Raw genomic sequence first — 23328 nt, forward strand, 5'->3', positions numbered from 1 at the left:
CAGGATCTAAAAGATCTGGAATGATCAATGAGAAAAGGGGAAAATCTACTTAATAAAATTAATACTACAGACCTTTTCCTGCATAACTTTTTTTGCAACTTTTCTCTGCATAACTACAGTGTAAAAAGCAGTTTTTCCCTGCTGTATATGGTACTTAGATATAAATCATCTATGGGCTTGTGGCTACACTTCAGTGAAACTGATGACATGAAAGTCTGTAGACTTGGAATGAGGCAGTATTTATAATAAAAGAGATCCACCTAGTGAAAGCAATAGTACTTTTTTTTCCAGTATAATAATGTATCTTTTGATGCTTCTTCATGTTACTATGCTTTAGGAATGTGTATGATTATCACTAGGTATAAGAATCATGAATCATTCAGACTCCCAAGGATAAGAACAGTCTCAAATGCAGACACTTGAGAGTTCCCAGATTACCTGCTGGAGCTGGAGACACGGATTCAAGATCTTACAGGGATAAATTATCAGTTTTCCTGAAATGGCAGAGGTCAGTTGGTATGAACTGAGGGCAGACCAATGTACTGCGCTTAATCACCACCTGGTTTTAAAGGCAGATGAGGAAATGCTTGGGTTTGGTTGTTGTTTTGGTTTTTTAAATAACTGTGTAGCTTTGCTGCTTATTTATCTAATTTAGTAGCTGTAAAAGTTCACATTCCCACCAGAATTATCACCTAAAACTATTGCATTTAGAGTAGGTGTCGAGGAAGACTTGGTCATCCACGAGTAAGGGTGGCATCCAATGAAGAGATATTCCAATTTGTAGGGATGAATAGGAATTTCATATCACAGACTATTCTTTGAAGGGAGAAAAAAAAACACAGAGCCTTTCAGTTAACAGATACACATTGTATGGTGTTACTGTGAATCTCTCAGACTTCAAAAAATTAAAAATTACTTTGAGATATCAGAGTTAGTTTTCAATTACTCTGAACAGATGGCTTAAGGGGAAAGATGCAAATTTTACTGCTGACAATAAAAGTCAAAAAATGAACTGATCTGAGCGAGAAAGGGAGTAAACAAAATTTTCTCTTCATTTGATTGTGCAATGTAAGCTGAACATTCTTCTTAAATTACTGTCAAAATGCAATATGAGCAAATATAAACCTGTTTTGGTCATATTTTTAAGTCAGTGAGTGCAACAGTACCAACAGTGTGAAGAATGGAGCCCTTAGAAAAAATCAGTGATCATTCTTTCTTGCCTTGTCCTTTCCTGGTGTTATTCTTTCAGTATTACCATAGAAGCCAATGGAAATTTTGCCACAGATTTTAAAAGTAATATATCGAGCTCTTTGTGTTATAATGAAGAAAGAGATGTTGAAATTTCGTAAGTTACTTTTGCATTCCAAATGAGAAATACTCTATTTACCTGGCCCTGTGTCTAAGCCTACTGTAGAGGAAAAATTCCTATTTAAAGCAGCTATTTATTGGTTACAGTGAAATCTTTAAAAAGATATCTCACGAGAATGTATTTCCCCCCCCCCCTTTTTTTTTTTTGCCGTAAGGGAAGACCATTATATATAACATACATATATGCAATATATATATATATATATATATATGTTATTCTCTTGAGCGAGGGAATAAAAGCTTTAAACATTACAACTATATTGACTCCATTATACTTAGCTTTGCTAGTTAATTTTTTTCCAAATCTCACCGAACACAATGGTTTTACCCAATGACTTATAGGAGTATCTTTTAAGGAAGAGGACTTGGAATAAACAAAGACAAGCTTCCAAAAATAGGTTACCCCTTCCGAGAGATGATAGCTATTGAATGCAGTTCCCGCAGCTCGGGATGGTGAGTGTGTATAGAATATTGCAGGGAAATTCCCCAGCCCTCCCTGCCCGTGTACCAGGGAGCCGTGTGCCATCTAGTGGCACCGCCACACACGGCGACACCGGACACAGCCACAGGACCCACCAGGGCCCAGAGCATCCCTGAGATGGTCAAGTCCCACCTGTGGCCAAACACCACTTTGTCAAATAGAAATGGCACCAAGTGTCACATCCTGTCTTTCCTCAAACAGGATGGTGACTCCGCCACCTCTCTGGGCAGCCCGTTCCAGTTCTATTTCTTGAAGAATTTCTTCCTAATGCCCAACCTGGACCTTCCCTGGTGCAGTTTAGGATTATGCCCTCTTGTCCTGTCGCTGGTTGCCTGGGAGAAGAGGCCCATCCTCACCTGGCTATACCCTCCTTTTCAGGGAGTTGTAGAGAGTGATCAGGTCACCCCCAACTTCCTTTTCTCCAGGCTTAATTCAAGGGCTGGGAAACAGCTCCTGGACAAAACCCAAATGTGTTCACTTCCAGCAGCAGTGCCTCTTGCAAATCTCTCCCCTCCTTGAGGTATTGCAAATTATTGCCTCTAGTTTATCTTTAGCTGTATTGGCAGCTTCTCACTGATCCTTATCTTTGCCCTCTACTCCGCTCTTGTGAAAACCCACCTGGACCGTGCACCCAGCTCTGGGCTCCTCAGGACACAAAGGGCATTGATCTGCTGGAGCAGGTCCAGATGGCGACATATGATCAGAAGAACAGAGCACTCCTCCTACATGGAAAGGCTGAGAAAGTCATGGTTGTTCAGCCTGGAGGAGATAAATCTCCGGGGGAGACTTTGTTGTTGCCTTCCAGTACCAAAGGGAGCCTTAAAGGAACTAGGAAAAGGACTTCTTACAAGAGCAGGAAAAAACAGGACAAGGGAGGATGGCTTCAAACTGGCAGAGAGTTAGATTAGATTAGATTAGATTAGATTAGATTAGATTAGATTATTAGGAAGAAATTCTTTGCTGTGAGGGTGGTGAAGCACTGGAACAGGTTGTCCAGAGAAATGGCGGGTGCTCCATCCTTGGAGGTGTTCAAGGGCAGGCTGGATGGAGCTTTGAGCGACCTGGTCTAGTGAGAGGTGCCCCCGCACAGGGAGGGCAGTTGGATCCACATGAAATTTAAACTCCCTTCCAACCCGAACAGTCGATGACTCTCTGGGGCAGGCAGGTCAGCTGGGCCCTCTCCCCCCACAGCCAGGAAGGAGCCTGGCCCCGAGCGCCCGCGTCATTAAACGGCCGCGGCACGGACTACAGTTCCCAGGTGCCCACGGGGCGGGCCGGCGCGGCCGCCGCCGCCGAGCACCGATGCGCGAGGGCTGCTGGGAGCTGTAGTAGAGGGTGGGGAGAAGATGGCGTCCAAGGTGAGCGTGGTGCTGCGGCCGGTGAAGAGTATCGCGGTGCGGTTCTGCCCCTTCGAGCCCAACGTGGAGAGCACCAGGTGAGGGGGCTGCGGGGGCGGCCCTGGCCCCGGCCCGCTCTGTCTGGGCTCCGTGTCTGTAAGACCACAGCGCCCTCCGTACGCCCTTCTGCGGCCTCCCGGGCGGCGGGCTGAGCGCGGGTTCCCCCTCTTCCGCGGGCCAGGGCCGGGCTTTGGCACCCAGGGCTCATTCCCGGTACAGCGTCTGTGCCCAGCCGCGGACCCTTCTATGGGCGTGTGCACCGACCTTTGAGAGCCCTCGGTGGGCTGCCCGCGGTGGCTGGTCCTGTAGCGAGGGTTTATCACCGCTCCAGGGCAGGGGAGCGGGGCAGCAGCAGCTCCTGTGTGCCGATGATTAATTGTGGGAGGAAATTAAGGAGATTGTGCTTCTCCAGCGATGCAGGTTCTGCACCAAACAATTCTAAGATGCCCTTTTGCAATGACTTTACAGGCACACCTACTTCTAAAATGAATTTAGTAACACAGCTTAATTTACAGTATCTTTAAACTGCCCGAATAGCAGCTCAAAGTAGCGTCACTCATTTAAAAAATCTACAGGAGACCAGAGATGTCGTATAAATAAATGCTGTATCAAACCCAAACAAGAAAACATTGGCAAGCAAGTGATGTATAAAGAAAAAAGAAAATGCCTTTGCTGTTTATTTTTTATTATTGTTACTAATCTAGCAAAGAGAAACACTGAAAGTGTATACACTGAAGTTTTACAAAGTTCTTTGGTATGCTTTTTACATAAGGAATATCAGTTTGGATTTTTTATAAAAGTGATTCTCTTATAAGTACCTGTCTGAACTTAAGTACAAATCCTGTTTTGTTTATACTTTGTTGCCCAGCAATATCGAGATATGCAAATTAGTTTTAGAAATATGCTTACTTTAATTTCTGTCTACAATGTGCTTAATGTATCTTCAATATATTTTCAGAAAATTTCTCCAATGTATTTACCATAAAAAAGTCCAAGCTACCAATACAAACTGTGAAGTGACTACTGATGTGAGACATGATGGATCTGAACCAGTTGTAGATGTTATGTTTGGTAAGGAGCTTGTTTTTAAACAAATAGAAAACCCCTGGTTTTGTGTTGTTGTAATGTTGTTGTAGTCTATTTTTTTTTAAAACTGTGATTTTTTTTGGCTCTGGTCCATAACTAGGTGTTGTGCAGCTGAGAGGAAAAAAAAAAAAAAGAGGGTGTCACTACCAGGCTGATGTCTAGATAAATGTGCATGTATGTCTTTACATCTAAAGGATCTTAGATCCAACAACTGACAACGTTGGAGCTGAGTGTACTTTTGTAGTGATGTACTTATATGACCTGGAAGTCAGGTACAATTCCAGGAAAGTAAATGTAGCTCTGTTTTTATATAATAATCTGTTTACTTTCTCTAATTTTTTTATGTTATTGTGGTGGAGGTATCTCAGTCTTGAGAACAGAAGGTTGAATACCTTTAGTTGCTTATGCAACTGAGTAATTTGAAGGAACTGCTGAGATGGGTGAGGCTGTACATGTGCAGATGGACCTGCAGAATGAGGTCAACTATGTACAACAAATTTCTTGGTTTCCTTTGAGGGTATAGTGAGCAGGCAGGGAATTGGTGGTGGAAATTTCATCAGTTCTGGAAGCGTCCCAGATTCTAGGCTATGAACAGATGGCTCTAATCTGCTTTTGTCCTTTTCTCTGGCTGCATCTTCTTTCCTGCTGTGCTGTAATGGACCACTATGTCATGTAGCCCATTAAAGTTTTCATTAGTATTGATTTCTGCTACCCTCTTGTCTTTAAACTTCTATATTTTTAGTGAATTGGTGGAAATGTTAAAAGGATTGAATGGTCTTTATTTTGCTTAAGAAAGTCTATGTATTTCAATGTTAATATTGCTTGTCTCTCTCTCCCTCATGCCTATGTCTTTCCCATCCTTGTGATGTACTAAGACTAAAGCAGTAAAGCTCTATGTTTTTTCACATAAATGCAAACCAGTTTATCTCATTAATGCAAAGACACCTCTAAACTCTTCATTTTTTAAGAGCTGATTTTTCTCCACTGAAGTGTTTGTAGCCCTTGTAGTTGGCAAAGATGAGGCTGGAACATGGATGCCAAGCATGGTGTTTCACTATTTGGGTATCAGTTTTGTATTTGCAAATCTTGTAAAATAATTAACTTGAGTAATATTCAGTTTCTGCCTGTTTTAAAATAAATTCTTTCAGAAGTCTACAAATCCTAGTGCTTTCTATATTTTTACATTATAACCACAGGATTGTGTGAAACAATTTGTTGTTTTGGCTGAAGAAATACATAAATGGACCACAGACAACAGACTACTAAAATGCTTAGCCATGTGTGGAAATTGTGCCTTCCAATGCCTTCTTTGCCTTTTGTGAAATGACTTTAGGGGCATAGTATGAGCCATTCTTATCAAATGTGTTCTTACTATAGGCATACCTAGACAAATGCTTCAGAATTTTCAGTAATGCAGTGCAGAAGTGAAAATTAAATGCATATTGTGTGCAGTTTGATGTGTTTGTTTGGCAGTGGTGCATAGTCAGTTTCCTTAGTAGCTGGAGTACTTTCTGATCAGACAAGATGAACTGCATGTTTGGATTTATATGTACAAAACAGCTGCACACTGGAGTAGTTGTCACTTTGTGACTTCTTAAGGTTTTCTTCATTTGTAGCCGATGGAGATCGACTGATAATGAAGGGAGCCCACTTGACGACAGGGGAAATGTTAACAGCATTGGCATCCAGATGTAATGCAAAAGACCTTAAAGAAGAACAGAAAAGCAAGAAGAAGAATCCCTGAAGAATGGAAAAAAACAACTGTGTTTGCATCTACATGTGTTAGAAACAGCAGACTGCACAGAAGACTTTTTCCTATGCAACAAAATTTGAGAGATGGCCAAAAGACTTTAAATATTCTCTGTATTCCCTAGGGGAACATACTAGATCAACAGATCTTTTGACATTAGTGGATCAGAGTGGTGTAAGATGCATGAATGCATCTCTAAGCAGCTGCATGTTGGGCTAATAACACATGTATTTGCATATCAATGTGAATAATGCACATTAGCTATTAAATTAATATTGCAATGAAGCCAGATCTCTTTGGACATTATTTCCTACAAAATTTCTATAAGTGTAAAGCAAAATGTTTTTAGAGTGGATATTATTATTTGAAAGCTATTAAATTTATTAAAAATTTGAAGAAAACTTTTAAAAGTATTCATCATTGATTTAGCTGAGGGACAGCAGGCTGTGAATATAGAGTGGTTTTTGTACTACTGTTTATAAAACATCTGTTGCTAAGTCTCTACCACTTTCTTCCTTTTATTTTGGAGGAAGTGGGAAATTTGCTAAATGTAAATTTAGCTCAGCTATTAAAGTAACAAGGTTATGGGACTGTCAACACACAGTAGAGTTACTCATCCTGCACGAAAGTAACTAAGTTTAGCTCAAGTTAGTTTTTTTGATAATTGGAGAAAAGGGCTGTCTTTGAAGTCCTGTTTTGTAGTGGTTTTGTCACTCATTTCTGGGATATTTCATTAACTATTTTATAAAGATCAAAGGCAGGGCTTTATTTGGTATTTATAGTCCCATGTCCAGCCCTGTTATTTATTAAAGTAACTGCTTAGGTGTCTCATCTGTATTGCAAAGCTCTGTGGGTTTGGAAGGGTCAATCTCTTCTCAGGCTGTGCAGGTGAAGGTGTCAGCTGCACATGTGTTTCATGTCCATCAGTTTTGTTCATAACAAAATGTAGTTCCAGTTTTGACAATTGTAGGTGTGGTATTCTTGAGGGGCTTTATTTCTACCTCTTTATAATCTGATGCCTGATTTCTCTAAAACTAGTACGTATACTTTCAAAGTTGGCAGCAGATTTAGGACACAAATCTGAAACTAGTTTTACCTTTCTTTTGCCAAGATTATTAAATGGACACTGTCCGTTCTGAAAGCAGGGTGGTTTTAAATAGCACTGTCAAGGTAATTCTTAGCAAGTTCTTCATTAGAATGGTGAAGTCAGGGTGATGTCTTGTGTTGGGGAAGGAGAGCTGTGCTAAAGACATTGGGTGTTTATTTCCCATGTGTTTGCAACAAACCGGAGAGTGTGAGATAAGACGATTCAATGAAATTTGGACATGGGAACAAGAGATGTGAACAACTTTGTCTGGGATAAATAGCTTCTCTGCAGTGGAACCCTTTTTTTTATTATACCACCAGCTCTTCAGAGTGGTTTTGGAGTGCTGAGCTGCTAAACCTGCTACTGAGCTCCCTTATAGTGGAGGGGTTGCGAGAACGCCTGAAATAGAGAGGATTTAAAATCCTGTCAAGCCAGAGGAGTATCATAGAAGAGGATCAAATTGAAATAAGAATGTTCAAAGGACAGATTGTTTTATTGTTTTATTTTGTTTTGTTTTTCCCACAGTTTAGAATAGCATCATCTACCATGACTTTATCTGAAAAAGCTTTACAGGAAGAGTGAGAATTGTTCAAGTGGAAGAAAGACCTACACACAATTATTGCTCCCCTGGTTAATCATGTGTTCCTATGCTCAAAAGCCCTCTTACTGTAACATACCAATGATTTTTGCATTTTTTTTTCTTCTTTTGACAGTCTGTACATCGGTGTACAAAACTTGTGTTTTAATTTGAAGTGCCGACATCCATCTCAAATGATTAGCCATCTCTAAGTGCTTAAAGAGTTAAACAGGAGTTTAGTAATTAATAATTAATTATGAATAATAATTAAGTTTCTACAGTATTTATTTTGGCCCAAGATTGCCGCTTATATTTATGGATAGAAAAGGAAGAACAATGAAGATCCTAGCTAGTTTTTTATCACCAAAATGAATCCCTTCTGTTGCCAAAGAAAAGTAGTTGATTTCTTTGCTTTACTAGCATGGATGGGCATCCTACTCTGTAAAAACAACACACTTTTGCTAAATGCTTTCATGTTAATCCACACATGCCCAACCTTTCTGCTTAGGTTAAGCCAAAGGCCTGCAACGTTGCTGTTGAGAGATCACCAACAATTCAGGAGATGAGGTGTAGGCTGCTGCTGCTGCTTTTGCTGTGGGTGCTGAGAGCTGCAGTTTGCAGTAATAAAGCTCTGATACGTTTTGTGCATGAAAAAGAAGTAAAGACTGGGTTTTTAATATGCAACGTGTAAAGCAAAACCTACAGGACAGAAAAATCAAGGTAAAAATGTGCATCCTCAAGACTACAAGATACTGGAGTGATATAAACAAGCAAGATGGGCAAGAAGGCACTCCTCTGATGATTATTATGCTAATATGTAGAAAATTGCTTTCCCTGTATCGCGGAGATAAAGGTACAAATTTATTTTTCAAGTACTTTAAAGATAATCTGTAATGACTTTCTTCCCTGAGCATTTAGATAGCTTTGCTGCAGGCTGCTCCTGCACTCCCAGCCCCTGCTGCTGATTGCCTGAAACAAAGCTCTGACAGTTTCCTGACATGCACAGGCCAGCGCCGGGGATGTACAGGGTATTAAGGTCACTCATGCACAACAAAGCGTGTCTGGGTGAGCACTGACTTTGCATGTTGTTATTCTTTAGCCCACTAATCTTGATTATTGTATCCCACCAAAAATGTGGGTGTTTGCCCAAATGTAAAAGGAACTGGAATAGACCCTAAAAACTAGGATTGCCTAAATGCAAATACCATGGCCACGTAGGATGTCTGATAGCAGGTGATGATATTAAAATGGCTAAATCTCTAATGCCTGGAGATTTAGCAGTTATTAGAATGATCTTATTTATTTAGACAGTCTTATCAGTGCATAGGGAAAATAGTTTGGATGAACATAGAAATGGATGAATGTTCCATTCAGATAACACAACCTGGCTGAGGTACTCCCTTTTTAAGTATCTGCAGCATTGTTTTTAGAAAAAGATAACGGTATTTTTATTAAAGATTTTAGCTAGGAGCAGCAGTGTAAGTGAACACTGCACCTCTGCTTGTTTGAATTCTAAATGACCAAAGAGTTTATATGGTAAAAAGAAGCCAGAAAAGCCCCTGAAAAGTTGAATATCCTGGGACTGTATTTAACAGTTCTCAAGATGCTTGCTTTCAAATGTATCTCCTACAAGTGTATACACTCCTTGCAGTTTTAAGAATTGCTAGCTCACTGCCCACCTAACCAACTCTATGTGGAACCAGTTTCCCTGGATACAGGCCCTGCCGTTGAGTGGCTTGGAGTCATGTTGAGACTGACTTGTTGCCTATCAGTGATGCCTCTTCCAGATGCACTTCTCTGCCTTCTCCATCTCCTGGTCTGATAGTCTTTTTCCTTATTGGTATTGTTTGATCCCATCCAGGCACCCCTTTTCCCCTTGGAAGGCCTGAGTCACTCTTCTGAGCCCTTTTTAGTGTTTGCCAAGAGCATGCAGTAGCTTCAAGCAGCCAAGGTACTCTGCTGCTGGTAGACCACTCCATGTTCTCTCCTTCCTGCTCAGGCTTGCTCTGTAAGCTGATAAATGTTGGAATGGAGCAACATGAACAGGTAGAGGTGGTACTTGGCTTCTGATTAACTTAAGGAAAAATGGTCTTTACATTGAGCTGGATTTCTCAGGATTTTACAAAACTAAAGATGAGCCCAGGGATAGATGTGTGAAGGCAAAGGAGCTGCTGGCCTGTTTTGATCACGACTCTTGAAATTCTGAAGTGGTACTTGAAAGCAGAGTTAAGGCAAGCCTAGAGATTCACTTAAGGCAGTCTCCTACATACTGGCAGTGTTAATTGTAGAGGTTAATAGCACATCAAAGGAGATCTTTGTGTTGTGCTTCACTGGAAGATGTGAGTTTGACTTATTTCCATATGAATATTTCTTTCAAGGCAAAGTAGCTGGAAAAGTGGACCAGCAGACATGTTTGTGAAGGGAATGCTTGGTCAATAGGAGCAAAGCCTGGGAAAGACATCCTTAGTGGGCAGATTTTCACAATTCAGATTGACAATCACTGGGAGAAGTTCAGGAAAGAGGTAGGAGGCAAAGCAGCAGGTTCCTTCCTTACACAAGCACTACTCCTCTGTTTCTTTTGAACCCTCCACCCTTTTTTAACAAGGAGTCAAAGACTGACCTCACTGTAAAAGTGGTATGGTCAGCATGCAAAGCCAGCAAGTTTGTCCTCTCTAACACAGGTCTTGCATGGATGCACAGAATGGTCTTTTCACTATTGGGGCATCTGAGTGGTTCAAGTCGCTTGCATGAATAAAAGAAACAATAAATATTTTCGTGGAGTTTTTAAAGTGTCTTTTTATAGACAAGATTTATAGAACTTGACTTCAAAATCCACTGCTCAAATGAATTTCAGATTATTTACTGGGAATGAGAAATTTAAGAATCTGATGATTACTTCTTTCCTTCAAATATCAAGTATCCAGTTAAGCTGCACACAAAATAAAAGGTGGCAGAATCAGTACTGAAAACTTTTTTGCTGAAGCATAGGAAAAATTCAGGGAACTGCAATGTAGTTTCATACTTCCTTACATGTTTTCTCTGGTCTGTTTGTTAGATATGTAATATCATATCTTGAGATGGAATCAGGGATATAAACCCAAATAGTGTGAGACTTTTCAAGTCTAGAAGAGCAGGCTGGAAAATACCTGCTTGTCCTGCATGGTTGCTTGAGATGCCAGAGGCAGGAATTTTCTTAGAAGACTTTTGAACATGAATCATGTAGTCAACTCTCTTTGCAAACTTAGCATGTTGGCAATGGGATAATAGTAAAAACTAACTTTAGCTTCCAAAGGGTTTTTCCCCCCCACTGTTCTACCGTCCATGAAAAAGGAGGTCTTGAAAGGTGAGTCAGAACTGGAAGCTAATATATTGAGCAGCAGCTTGGAGAGCCTCTCTTCCTGCTGCTTGCAGGTGTGAGAAGGCTTGTGCTGTTTGGTGAAAAGGAACTCCCATCAACAATGCCCCAGGTGCTTTACACCTAAGCCCTTGTCACCCCAGGATGAAGCCCTTTGGGAGCCCTGGTCAGGTATACAGCCTACATATATTCCTAGCACCCTACTACGTGATTTTGGCCAACAGGAGGAGGAGCAATTGCAGCCCCTCTCCAGCTTTCCTGGGAAAGGTTTGGGTATCCACATCACAGTGAGAAGACTCTTTGTCTGTAGAGTATGAAGGGCTCTGCCCTTCAAATCTGTACTATGAAGCTCTTCATTGTGACATCCTGCGAATGAGAAGCATTGTTATAACTATAAATTAAACCTTGCTTTTCTCCTGAGGTTCCCTTCACAGTGATTGATCAATATCCTCAGTAATGGAACTCTACTTATGATGTGCAATCAAAGAAAAAAGCTAAAGCTTTATATACCTTTTTAAAATCCAGTGGGCACATGTGTACTTTATTGATTCCAAAATCCATAATCTAATTCTTCATAATTGGTAGAAATATTTATCATTACCTATTCCAAATAATTTTGGCATTCCTTGTCCTTATTGTTCCAGACTACACAGAAAGGACAAAGTTGAGGTTTTATTTGTCTTTATGGAGACATCATTTGGGATGATTTTTTTTGTACATCTGAAGTTTGTAAAAGCCATGCCAGAGTATCTGCTTTCTGAAAGTCTCTTCTGTGAGCAGGTATTCCCTGCTAATGAGCTTTTGTTTTACGTGGATCAAAGGCTTTTTCAGTCCTAAAACGACAGCTATGGAAGATTTGTAGTCACCCTAATCTCTTTTTTTAGCATTTTAATGATTATGCTGATGATAAAATTCAGAAGATAAATAAAAATATTTTTATTCTTATATGTGGATGTTTGCTGTTCAGGGTAGATACTGCTGCTAAATAAAAAGGACTTTTCAAAGCTTCCAAACTCAGGTAAAAGCTCACGTATCTGCAGTCACTGTGACCTGGGCTGGATCTGACATCTGGTCAATTTTTGTCTGGAATGAGGAAAATGAGTCCTGGAGTGCTCTTCCAAGTCACTGCAGGTTTCTGGAGCTTTCTCTCTCATCACTGCAAAGCTGTGACACCATTGCCACAGTAAACTTTGCCCTAGAAGCATTTCCCTTTAACCTTGCTTTGAACGTGCTGCTGACAACGTAGAGGAGCCGGGCTCAGGCTGCCAGTGCGCTAATTGCATTATAGTAATGCTCTGTGGCATGAGAGCACCGGCACACGTGAGCCTGTCCACCCTGACAGCTGCCTGCCCAGGGCAGATGCTGCAGTCTCCAGATCTACAGCAAGGATTCTTTGGATCCATGCTCCATGCTGAAGAGCAATATGGCTTTGTCTAGACTCAAAAACAGATGTATTGCAACAAAGCTCTTTGATAAAACACAAGCTATGCCCAAGCTCTTCTAGCTCAGAGGTAATGAAATGCTGATGTGCCGGAAGATCTTGTGCATATTGACATACAAAAGAAAACTTGCAGGTTCATGTGTTGTTGCTTCATAATCCCTGGTCTAGTATTGCCCAAGCAAACATCTCTTGAGTGGCAAAGATTATTCCTTAGGCCAGCTAGGCAACTGCAGCATGTTTCATCATGCCTGCCCGGTGATGACAGGGCTGGGAAGGGAAAACCACACTTGTACAACAAGGAAACAGAAACAAAACTGTGCTACCTATGCAATTTTTCCCATCCATGCCTTGGGGGGGAGTAACTATTACTCATGGACTGCTTTAACGTTTTCCACAGCTAGGGATAGGCCGAAGAGTAAAATTTGGGCAGTGATGTCCAATTTTCCTGACAATTTTTTTAGGCTTTCTCGAAAGGTAATCTTATCTAAAAGAAGCCTACCACTTAGAAAATGTGGTCTATATACACAACATGTCTGTATACTAGAAAGAAAGCAAGATCCTCCCTTACACAGTAGAGCATAGTGCTATCAGATTGAGGTCCCTCTAAGGTAAATGTATGGGCAGTTTAATGAGTAAAGGTCTAGGGAAAAAGTTACACCTCTTATAGAACCTGATTAATGATATGTTGCAGACGAGGAGGTGGTGCTCTGCCCTGCCCAAACAGCAGGTCTTGTGACTCCAAAAGACAAAATACAGCTTAGCTTGCATGCAGGAGGTGAATCTATGGCTACGTGAAGAGAAACCTCAAACACTGCTGGCCACAACTTCCCTGCTCCCCCGTCAGATGAAGCATCACTGCACGACACACACCTACCTGAAGGAGTAGAACGAAGGTCTGTGTGCACTCTTTTGCCTTGTGCTTGGTAATGAAGACCTGTAATATCTTCCCCTCCTACAAGGTGCAAGGGTTGACTAGCTCAGGAAAGCATTCATCCTTGGTTAGGCTCAAGCTGCCAAGGTGGTGGTTACTCCTAAATGTGGCTACGTGCTTGCCGTGCAGCTCATTTCCTCAGAGAAATTTACACTTCTCATTATAAATTTGATTCTCCTTTTCTTGGGCAGCATGTAGTCCAATGTGGAAATGAGCAAAACTTCAGAGAATTTATTCTGTCTGCACTGAAACAGTAATATGTGACATAGAAATTCAATACCATTCATAGGTATGCATGTATTTGGTTCTTCTCTTGTCATATATCTAAAGAGGATGCTACACAAACACAAAAGGTCTGATTGTTATGTCAGCCTCAAACCAGGCAAGAATTGAAATTTACAGGGTTGAATCCCTGTGGCTCAAGCACCTCTGGATATCTGAACATTTTAGTTTGCCTCCCAAAGTAGGAGCCGTATTTGGCAAATATATACTGTACTGTCAAGATAAGAAACAATGTATATTTTGTAGCCCAAGCCACTAGTACCTTACCCAGAAGGATGCATCTCTGCACCCTGTAGTTACTTTATTTGCTACACGGGCAGTTTCAGCACTATTCTGTTTCAAAGAAGTTTTGATATGTGGCATTGATAATATCATAGCCGGTAATTCATATCACTGAATTAATTACTTTGCAAAACATTAGAACTTTGTAAGAATTGAGTGAGATTTTTTCACTGTATACTAACAATCTGCATGTCAGAAAAGAGAGATGAGTCTCTTTTCTTCTTATGTCTTGTATAAACTTACATGCCTAGACCTGAAAATTTTGTAAGGAGAATAAATCAGACCAAATGACTTGTGGGAGGATTCAAAACTGTAGCAATATTGAGCACAGGTAGATAACTGGATCTTCAGGTACTTCAGATCCAGGAATACTATCTCACCACTAGATGGAAATAGTGGATTTTACATCTTCTGCTGTATTATCAGCACTTATACCTGACTACTATTTGCATAGCATAAGCCATCTGCAGGCAGCACTGCAGAAATGTGGATCCAAAATCATTTGCTAGTGTATGTGGAGTAAAGCCATGATTTCTATTTCTAGAAATTGTCCCTGCTTTACAAGACTGAAGGCTTCCTAATTCCTGAAGGATGATTCTGTTTGATCCCTAATCTAATGGCTTTTCATTTATCCTTTCTCTAAGCAACCAGAGAACTGCAGGATGGACAGCATGTTGATTCAACTATCATGAATTAGTCAGTAAACATCACCCTAATTTAACCTTTACTCTGAAATCCCTTACATGAGATACACACACAAGATTAAATTAAAAAAAATAGAAGTGGAAGAATGTTGACAGTCTTGTGTTTCAATGTACCTACTTAATAACACAAAAGAGAAGCAATGTGACGCTGTCTTATGAGCAGATGCTATAATGTTGTTTGCATATTAAAAGCAAGCATATAGTCAGAGAAGCAGAAAGTAATTAAAGTAATTAAATTTCTGTAGGGAAGGGTAGAGAAATTTTTAAAAAAATATCAGTTTAAAAATTATCTGGGGTTTTTGCGTATGACAAATCTGACTTTCTACAAAGTCTTGAAACTGCTAGCTGCTGTGTGAAGTTGTATATCACAGCAAAGTCTAAAGGAAAAAGTCCTCCTTGCTCCAAAACATTTGGCTTTATGGTACCTTCTCATATTGTGAAATGCTGGAAACAGCACAGGACCTGCCATGCTGTCTTCTCTGGTTTTGATACCTTCGTCTCAAACTCCTTCATGAAAGTACTAGCAGAGAAATGTAGTGACTGTTATTCCATTAAAAAACCTTGAGATACCAGATGTATCTTCACACTTCTCTTTTTCCAGACAGAAGAAAGTCACTGTGGGTTTCATCCAGTGCAATACAAGGCCAAAAGAGGCAGAGGTTGACATAATCCTGATGCTGGAAACAAATTGGGGAGGTACATTTGAATTAGGATATTTTTTTGTGACTTAAAAATAGCAGCTTCCTCGCAGAATATGACAGTAAATCTCTACTCACCTGACAGAATTTGACAAAAGATTGGTCAAAACCTCACAGGGCCTGTTGACAGAGAATATTTTATGACTCTACTTCTGTGCTAGTGTTGAGTAGTGGCAGCTGCAGTATTTTCATTTAAGAAGTAGGAATTGCAGTTCAATATGGACTAAAACCAAGATATCTTATCTCCATTTTTCCAGTGCTAGGGCATGAGGTTGCATTCAGGCTTTGATTTTTCCTGAGTACTGCAAGCACCCACATTAATTCTGTATTTTGATTGATTTTGTTTGCTAAACTTACCACTGTGTGTATGTAGAAGGTATCTTCCAGGGTCACAGTAACTATGGATTGCTGTAATTCAATAAGATGTGATGTACTGGTGGGAGTTGGGGAATTGTTGGGAAGGCTGGCAATCAAACCCAATAAACTGCTTTGGATGCTGGTGCCTTATTGCTCTATCTCTGTGCATATGATGATATTTTGAATTAGCCTTCAAAAAAACGTGACAGGTAACAAACAGTATAATTTAGCATTCAGAGGCTATCTTGGAGCACATGGGCACTAGCACTCAGCACGCTGAACTCCTTCACCATGCCAGGTGGAGTTGGTGTTGGAAGGAGCGTTGAGGCCACAGCATCCCTTGGCTGGACAGCTCTGGCAGTGCCCCACTGCTCCTGGGCATTGCCGTGCTGGGGTGCAGAGAGGGGTTGTAAGTGTATGTGTAAGAGTGGGAGTGTGTGAGTGTCTGCCTCTGTGTGTGTGTCTGCCAGTGTGTGTCTGTGTGTGTATGTGCAAGTGAGCGTGCATTTTATTTGTGTGTGTGTGCGAGTGCATGTGAGTGCGAGCGTGTCTGCCTGTGTGTGTGTGTCTGCTTGTGTGTCTGTGAGTGTGTCTGTGTGTGTGAGTGAGCGTGCATTTTCTTTGGGTGTGTCTATGTGTGCATGTGAGTGCCAGTGTGTCTGCCTCTGTGTGTATGTGTCTGCTTGTGTGTCTGTGTCTGTGAGTGTGTCTGTGTGTGTGAGTGAGCGTGCATTTTCTTTGTCTATGTGTGTGCATGTGAGTGCAAGTGTGTCTGCCTGTGTGTGTCTGCTTGTGTGTCTGTCTGTGTGTGTGCGAATGAGCATGCATTTTCTTTGTCTATGTGTGTGCATTTGAGTGCAAGCGTGTCTGCCTGTGTGCGTGTCTGCTTGTGTATCTGTGTGTCTGTCTGTGTGCGTGTGCGAGTGAGCGTGCATTTTCTTTGTGTGTGTGTGTGTGTGTAGATGTGAGTGCAAGTGTGTCTGCCTCTGTATATGTGTCTGCTTGTGTGTCTGTGTCTGTGAGTGTGTGTCTGTCTGTGTGTGTGTACGAGTGACCGTGCATTTTATTTGTGTGTGTGTCTGTGTGTGTGCATGAGTGTGAGTGTGTCTGCCTCTGTGTGTGTGTGTCTGCTTGTGTGTCTGTGAGTGTCTCTGTGTGTGTGTGCGAGTGAGCGTGCATTTTATTTGTGTGTGTGTTCTATGTGTGTGAATGTGAGTGCGAGCATGTCTGCCTGTGTCTGTCTGTGAGTGTGTGTCTGTCTGTGTGTCTGTATGCGTGTGAGGTGCATTTTCTTTGTGTGTGTTTGTGTGTGTGTCTGTGTGTGCATGAGTGCAAGCATGCCTGCCTCTGTATGTCTGCTTGTGTGTGTGTCTGCCAGTGTGTGTCTGTCTGTGTGTGTGTGCGAGTGAGCGTGCATTTTCTTTGTGTGTCTGTGTGTGTGTGTGTGCATGTGAGTGCGAGCATGTCTGCCTCTGTGTGTGTGTGTGTGTCTGCTTTGTGTGTCTGTGTCTGTGTGTCTGTCTGAGTGTCGGTGTCCGTGAGTGTCTGTGGTGACTGTGCGGGCGGAGGGCGGGCAGAGGCAGGGGCAGAGCCGTGGCGTGCCCGCTCTTGCCGCCCTTGCCGCGGGCGGGTCTCTCCGGGCGGGGGCTCGGCGGGAGCCCCATTGGCTCCTGGCGCAGCACATGTTGCCGGCCCGGCTATAAAAGCGGCCGCGGCCTCGCCGCAGCCCGTCCGTCTGCATTCACGTTTCTGCAGGGACGCCGCCAGCTCCAGCGCCGCCGCCATGGCCATCGACGCCTTTTTGGGTAAATGGTGCCTCGTCTCCAGCGAGGGCTTCGAGGACTACATGAAGGAGCTGGGTAAGCAGCCGGGAGGGAGGGATGGATGCCGGGATGCCGGGATGCCGCGGCGGGATGTGCTGTCGCTGCCGGCCGGCGAGGCTCTGTCCAAGGTCCGCGGGGAGCGCGGTGCCGGAGCCGGGCCCGGGGGAGAGCTGCAGCCCGGCCGTGACCGCGGTGTGCGGCGGCTGCGGGGCTGGTGCCGGGATTCTCCGGGATGCAGCGCCGGGGGCTCCGCGCTTTCTCGGCTCCGGGAAGGGAGCGCTGGCCGGCAGGCAGCAGACCTTCCCTCTCAGGAGAGCTGCCGCCTCTGGCTCCGCGTCCTAAAGATGTCAGCGACCCTTTTTGCGCGGTAATTGCTGTGAGGCAGATGCCGGCACCAGCAGGCACGCTGCCGCCTCCCCGCCGCCGCCTCCCTCCGCAGCAGCGGCATTACCGCGATCAGGCCGGTTCGCCTCCCCGGTAATGCCCGGGCCGGGGCTGCGGGGGCCGGGCTGTGCCGGGGCCGGGCCGGCTCACCCCGCCTGGGGCGGCCGCGCTCAGACCTGCCGGGGCTGCTCCCCATGGAGTCACCTTGGCTGTCTCCTCCCGAGAAAGCAGAACTGGATCAGGCGCCTGTGGGTAACCGGCTGCCCTGCCCGAGGCTATTTGCCTGTTTTCTTCTTCGTTTTCCTTCCCCCCTTATCTCAGGGGGATGGTCGTGGCTTGTTATCCCTGCGTCCAGGTTGCCCTACATTTTTTTTTAACACGAAGTTACCGCATGAAGAACACACCCATCAGACCGGGAGCCTCATCTGCAAGCTCTGATTTACCACATTGCTGTGAGCATCCCGGCTGGCAGGGATAGATACCTGTCAGTGTCTGTAAGGCCCAGGAGCTATTGTTTTCTGCAATTTATTCACAGATGAAAGCCATGGTATTTTCTCAAGAGGCAGAAGATCCTCTGTAGCCTTATCTTTAGATGGAGGAGAGGAAGGAATTTAGGTCTTATGTTCTTCATATAAAATACAAAAAGCATCACTGCATTTATGCTCTGCAGACAATGATGGCTGTAGTTACATTTTGGGAGGCCTCTAAGTATGTGATAGATATGATATGAGAAAACCTTTTGGACTGGAGTCTTAGGGAGACTTTGGAGGCAATTCAAGAATTTCAAGCTCAGCTTGGTTGAGCCGTGGATTAGGATGCCTTGGTGCTTATGTCCAATGGCCAGACCTAGGCGTGTGCCAAGCTGCAACTTCAAAGTAGAAATTAAGTGCTGCAACTGCAGAGCACCTCCCATGTGTAGGCAGCAACAGCCTGTTGTTTGGTTGTAGATTGAAGTCACAAACCAGTCACTTTTCCATTTACAATTTAGGCAATTAAATTTATACCAAGTCACATTGTAGGAGCCAGTCATTTACTAGAATTCACCCTTGCTGGCCACTTGTGAAACTCTTTCCCTTTGATCCTGTTGATGCACCATAAATGAGACTACAGAGATTCTGCTCATTCTGTGTGAAAGAACATTTTAGGACAGAGAAGTTGGAATTTCTCTTCTTGCCATATGGAAGACATGCAGCTCATCTCTGTTTACTTGGATCCCGAGCTGTAGCTGCACAAATAACTCCCTGATTACTCTGGCCTGGACTACAGCAAGAGAATGTGTGGAGGTTACTGTGGCAAGAATTTCCAGTTCTGATCAGAAAAGCTGGACTGAAGAGAACTGTTTTTTTTCCCCTGTGACCTCAAGCTTAAAGCTCAATCCTGGAATCTCATTTGGGTTTCTGGAGAAGCAGTGTCTGGAAAGTACTTTATTTCCCTTTCAAGGACTGAACCCTTACCTCCACATACCAGGGGAATGCTGTGCTGATACTTGACAACATTTTTAAACTACACCAGTTGCAGAACCCTGGCACTCACTGACTTGGTGGTACTTTCTGCCCCATTTGGTTGCATATCAATTCATGGTTCTGATATGCACTTACCAGTTTGATGGATTCACTTTTGTTGCTTGGTGCTCTCTTATTTGTATTTTCATCCTTCAGATCAAAAAAGATTCAAGGAAACCCCCCAAACAGTGCATGCAGGGGCCAAAGCAGGGAGAATCTGAAGAGTTTTCAGGGCTGCTGTCTCCAGATCATGAATTTTCAGCCAGTTGCAAATTGCTCATTTTGCTCATTTCTCCATTTCTCCGTCTTTTGCATGTGTGTGTAAACACTATTTTTTATGATAATAATTTTCTAATTCACAACTCCATGCTTTGTAAACAGGATGTAAAATACAAAATTTAATTAAAAATTGCATGTTTGCAATGGTGTACAAATTAATGGAAGTAATACTTGAGTAAATTTGAATAAAGTGGATTAATCTGTCAATTAAAATAATTTGTAGAATTTTCAGTGTTCAGAATTTGAAGAGAATAATTTTGTTTTCTTTTAAGCTTTTATATTTGTTTTCCTGTGTGCTATTTATTTTTGTTTGAAAAAAAAATCAGTGCTGAGTTTTGGGATATCTACAAATCCTCTAGAGGGCAAAATAAATTTAACTTCAGCTCTCTGAGGAAACAAAAGAGTAACTCTGCAAATAAGCTTTTTTTTCTTCCTCATCTGTGGAAAATTTAAAACATCCTCTTTCTTTGTGGCTCTTGAGCTTTGATTCTCAAGTGTACTTAACTGCCTAATTAAATGGGAATTAGGTATTTGAATTCTTCTGTGGCCCTAAGCCTCATGGTTTAACTGACTTTGTGACACTCTGTGCCTCTCTCCTTTGCAGGTGTTGGTATGGCTATGAGAAAAATGGGAAGCATGGCCAAACCAGACGTTTACATTATTAAGGATGGGGACACAATCACCATGAAAACAGAAAGCACCTTCAAAACTTCACAGTTCAGCTTCAAGCTGGGTGAGAAATTTGAGGAAAATACATTAGATGGCAGGAAAACTCAGGTCAGTGTACTAGACTTTCTGTTTAAAAAGGGCAATTCTTTGGGTGTTTTACAAAGGGAGATGCTCTTTTAAAATCAGTTTTGACATCTACACTAACAATGCTTTATTTGATGAGCAGTTGTCTCTGTAAGTTTCATTGAAATATTTTTTTAACGTGGATTAAGCAAATTCCAAAGAGAGAGAATGCTGAAATCAATAGTCTTGTGTATTTTGCTGTTTTCATTCTGTAGCAGAAGCATTTTCTTAGTAAAACAAATAGACCTCTAAATCTCTGTTAAAGCCAAATGCCACTTCATCTGAAGCCTGTGGAAAAAAATGCCATTGATGTTTAATCAGAGGCAATTCAGCCCTAGGGTTAACCTTTCTGCTCTGTCTCATATTTGCATAACAAGAGAGCCTGGTTCAGTGTGGGGTGGGGTCACAGACAACAAGGCGACCATGTGAATTACAGTCACTACACTCCAGTTTTAGAGGGCAAACAGTTTCTCCTTGCACCTAGTAGGGAGAATATTTATCCCAAAGGAGGAAAAGCACAAAGGATACATCTCATTTCCTGGTGTGAGTGCTCTCTTTATCACCCCACTCCCTCCAGCCACACACTTTCAGTTGGTCTATTACTGCAAGATCAGATAAATGCTACACAAAAGCTCAAAGCCCATGTAACAAAGAGATGATCAGAGAACAACTTCTGCTCCTGTTAATTGAAATTGTGGATGCTGTCAAAGGTCTGTCTGATGTGTCAGAGCAGCGAGTGAATGAACAGTGAGTTAGTTACTGTAAGAAGAGAATCGATAAAATGTTTGAGATAATTTCTGTCGTTGTATTTGACAGTGATAGAATTATTATTGAGTGGACTGGGGTGGGAATCTTTCATTTGGAATAAGGTGTTGAAAAGCCTCAGTGCTGCCCAAATGTCATGGGGAAAATATTGATGGTCAGGTTTTTCTTTCAGACCCTTGTCAGCTTAAAAGATGATGGGTCATTGATTCAAGAGCAGGAATGGGATGGCAAGAAGACCACAATAACAAGGAAGCTAGTGGATGGACAGTTGGTGGTGGTAAGTTCAATCCTACTTTCTGATCCCCAAGTACTGCCTGAAAAGTAACTCCTAATGTGTCTTTTCCCCATTGGTCTGTGCTGAGAGATAAATTAATAAATCCTTCTCTGTATCTTCTAGGAATGCGACATGAATGGTGTTAAGTGTGTTCGAGTCTACCAGAAAGCATGAGAACATCTTCAGGTTCAGTAGGAACTTGCTGCAAACAACTCAGTTCAGTGGACAGAGCTCCTTTTCACTCCTTATTTTCCTTTTCCCTGTTTTCTAGTATTTCAATGAACTGAGTAGCCGAGTGCAATTCTTTTTAAAGGCCGTGATGTAACTATTATGTAACTATTCTGAAGTTAGGCTATTAAATAAAATTGTTGAATATATGAAGTGGAAATATTGTTACTACAGTGGAATTTTAAGTGAGGTTTCATGAAAAACTGATTTGTTTTAGGCTCTTCTACAATCTACCTTCAGCACAAGACAATATATCACAAATATCCCTACTCTCTAAGATAGAAAAAACATTCAAAATTTGGGCTGTGGAGTTCTTCCAGTTTCAAATTTTACTAATTTCCATGTTGCAAGTAAATAGAATTGGGTGGGTATAAATATGAGATAAGCTAGATTGATGTTTAAGCAGAGGAATGGATTTTCAGGGTTAGTTTGGGGTTTTTGTGTTTCAAACCCAATTTTCTTAATCTCAATATGTACATACCAGCAAGCCAATGAACATGATAAATCTAAGTAAACACATACACACTTTCTTGAAAGGAGGTCTTATTTTAAGAAGACTTTTCCTAGCAAAACTTTTATTCCTTGTCTAGTAACATTCTCAAAATTCTTTACTGAAATCTGCTGAAATACTGCCTAAAACCTAAAGCCTCATTTTTTTTTTAAATTGTTTGAAACACCTAGTAATGGAGTTTATATGCTTTGAAGTGCCATAATAAACGATCAGAAATATCAGTGTCTTGAGTATTACTTTTACACTGGCTGGGAAACAGAGCCAGCCTATAATTCTACCATTCTGCCAAAGATGTCAGATGAGACAAAAATTAAAAAGGTTTAGATGAATTTCTGTGACACCAGACCAGCATGTCCTAAATGTGAAATAATGTAGTGACGGGAAGGTTTCCATGAATTCAGGAGCCTGAGGGATCATGTAATTGCACAGATCCTGTTTGCTGCCTCTGCCATTGTAGAATTGATTTTTACTACTGAGATTTTAGCTGGTCAGTGCAGGTATATTACTGAGCTTACTCAAATAGAAATATCTGTTATTTTGTGTTCATTCTGCTAACCATAGAAAGTGACTTTTTCCATAATTTTGGACCATTTATCTTTTTCAAAATTTTGTGACTGGTTATAATGTCATCCCCTTTACCTCTGTCATCTGAAAGCATTTCTCCCTGGAGAACATTTCTTGCAATTTCTTTTTGTGCGTCCTTTTTGGGTTGTCATTTTTCATATTATTTTCTAGTTGTATTTTTCCTCATTTTAATATGAACCCTAAAGGTAGAGGATGTAGTCTTATACAGACATTAGAAATAGAAGGAACCTACCCATAGAAGTAATATGGTAAACAAACTGATCTGATTAGGGATCAATAAGTTTCAAATCAGAAATACACTAAACAGCATTGGGTATGATATGAAAATCCTGCCTCCCTAAAGGGACACTCTTACTGCTTTCAACTGGGCATTAAGCCTTTTATGGGGT

At 41.8% G+C, this 23328-nt stretch overlaps 2 protein-coding genes across 2 annotated transcripts; both read left to right on the forward strand.

The window, feature by feature from the left end:
- The first annotated feature begins 3170 nt into the window (after positions 1-3170).
- On the forward strand, positions 3171-6367 carry MRPL53 (mitochondrial ribosomal protein L53). The gene is made up of 3 exons (XM_083862057.1): positions 3171-3284; positions 4205-4317; positions 5949-6367. Exons 1-3 carry the CDS (start codon positions 3196-3198, stop codon positions 6074-6076), a joined length of 330 nt encoding a protein of 109 aa, XP_083718183.1. The 5' UTR covers positions 3171-3195; the 3' UTR covers positions 6077-6367.
- An 11170-nt stretch (positions 6368-17537) lies between these two features.
- On the forward strand, positions 17538-22487 carry LOC310914653 (fatty acid-binding protein 5). The gene is made up of 4 exons (XM_083870966.1): positions 17538-17655; positions 20389-20561; positions 21514-21618; positions 21739-22487. The coding sequence occupies exons 1-4, from the start codon at positions 17580-17582 to the stop codon at positions 21787-21789; spliced, it is 405 nt and encodes a 134-aa protein (XP_083727092.1). The 5' UTR covers positions 17538-17579; the 3' UTR covers positions 21790-22487.
- Positions 22488-23328: the final 841 nt, after the last annotated feature.

This window comes from Zosterops lateralis (assembly GCF_965231275.1).
Source record: "Zosterops lateralis genome assembly, chromosome: 1".
Lineage (NCBI taxonomy): Eukaryota > Metazoa > Chordata > Aves > Passeriformes > Zosteropidae > Zosterops > Zosterops lateralis.

Bases quoted from the DNA above. Each gene is read 5' to 3' on its own strand.
- MRPL53 (XM_083862057.1), top strand. From the start codon at position 3,196: ATGGCGTCCAAGGTGAGCGTGGTGCTGCGGCCGGTGAAGAGTATCGCG. The intron at 3,285-4,204 runs GTGAGGGGGCTG...ATATATTTTCAG, and splicing joins CCCAACGTGGAGAGCACCAG to AAAATTTCTCCAATGTATTT. The intron at 4,318-5,948 runs GTAAGGAGCTTG...CTTCATTTGTAG, and splicing joins AGTTGTAGATGTTATGTTTG to CCGATGGAGATCGACTGATA.
- LOC310914653 (XM_083870966.1), top strand. From the start codon at position 17,580: ATGGCCATCGACGCCTTTTTGGGTAAATGGTGCCTCGTCTCCAGCGAG. The intron at 20,562-21,513 runs GTCAGTGTACTA...TTTTTCTTTCAG, and splicing joins TAGATGGCAGGAAAACTCAG to ACCCTTGTCAGCTTAAAAGA. The intron at 21,619-21,738 runs GTAAGTTCAATC...TGTATCTTCTAG, and splicing joins TGGATGGACAGTTGGTGGTG to GAATGCGACATGAATGGTGT.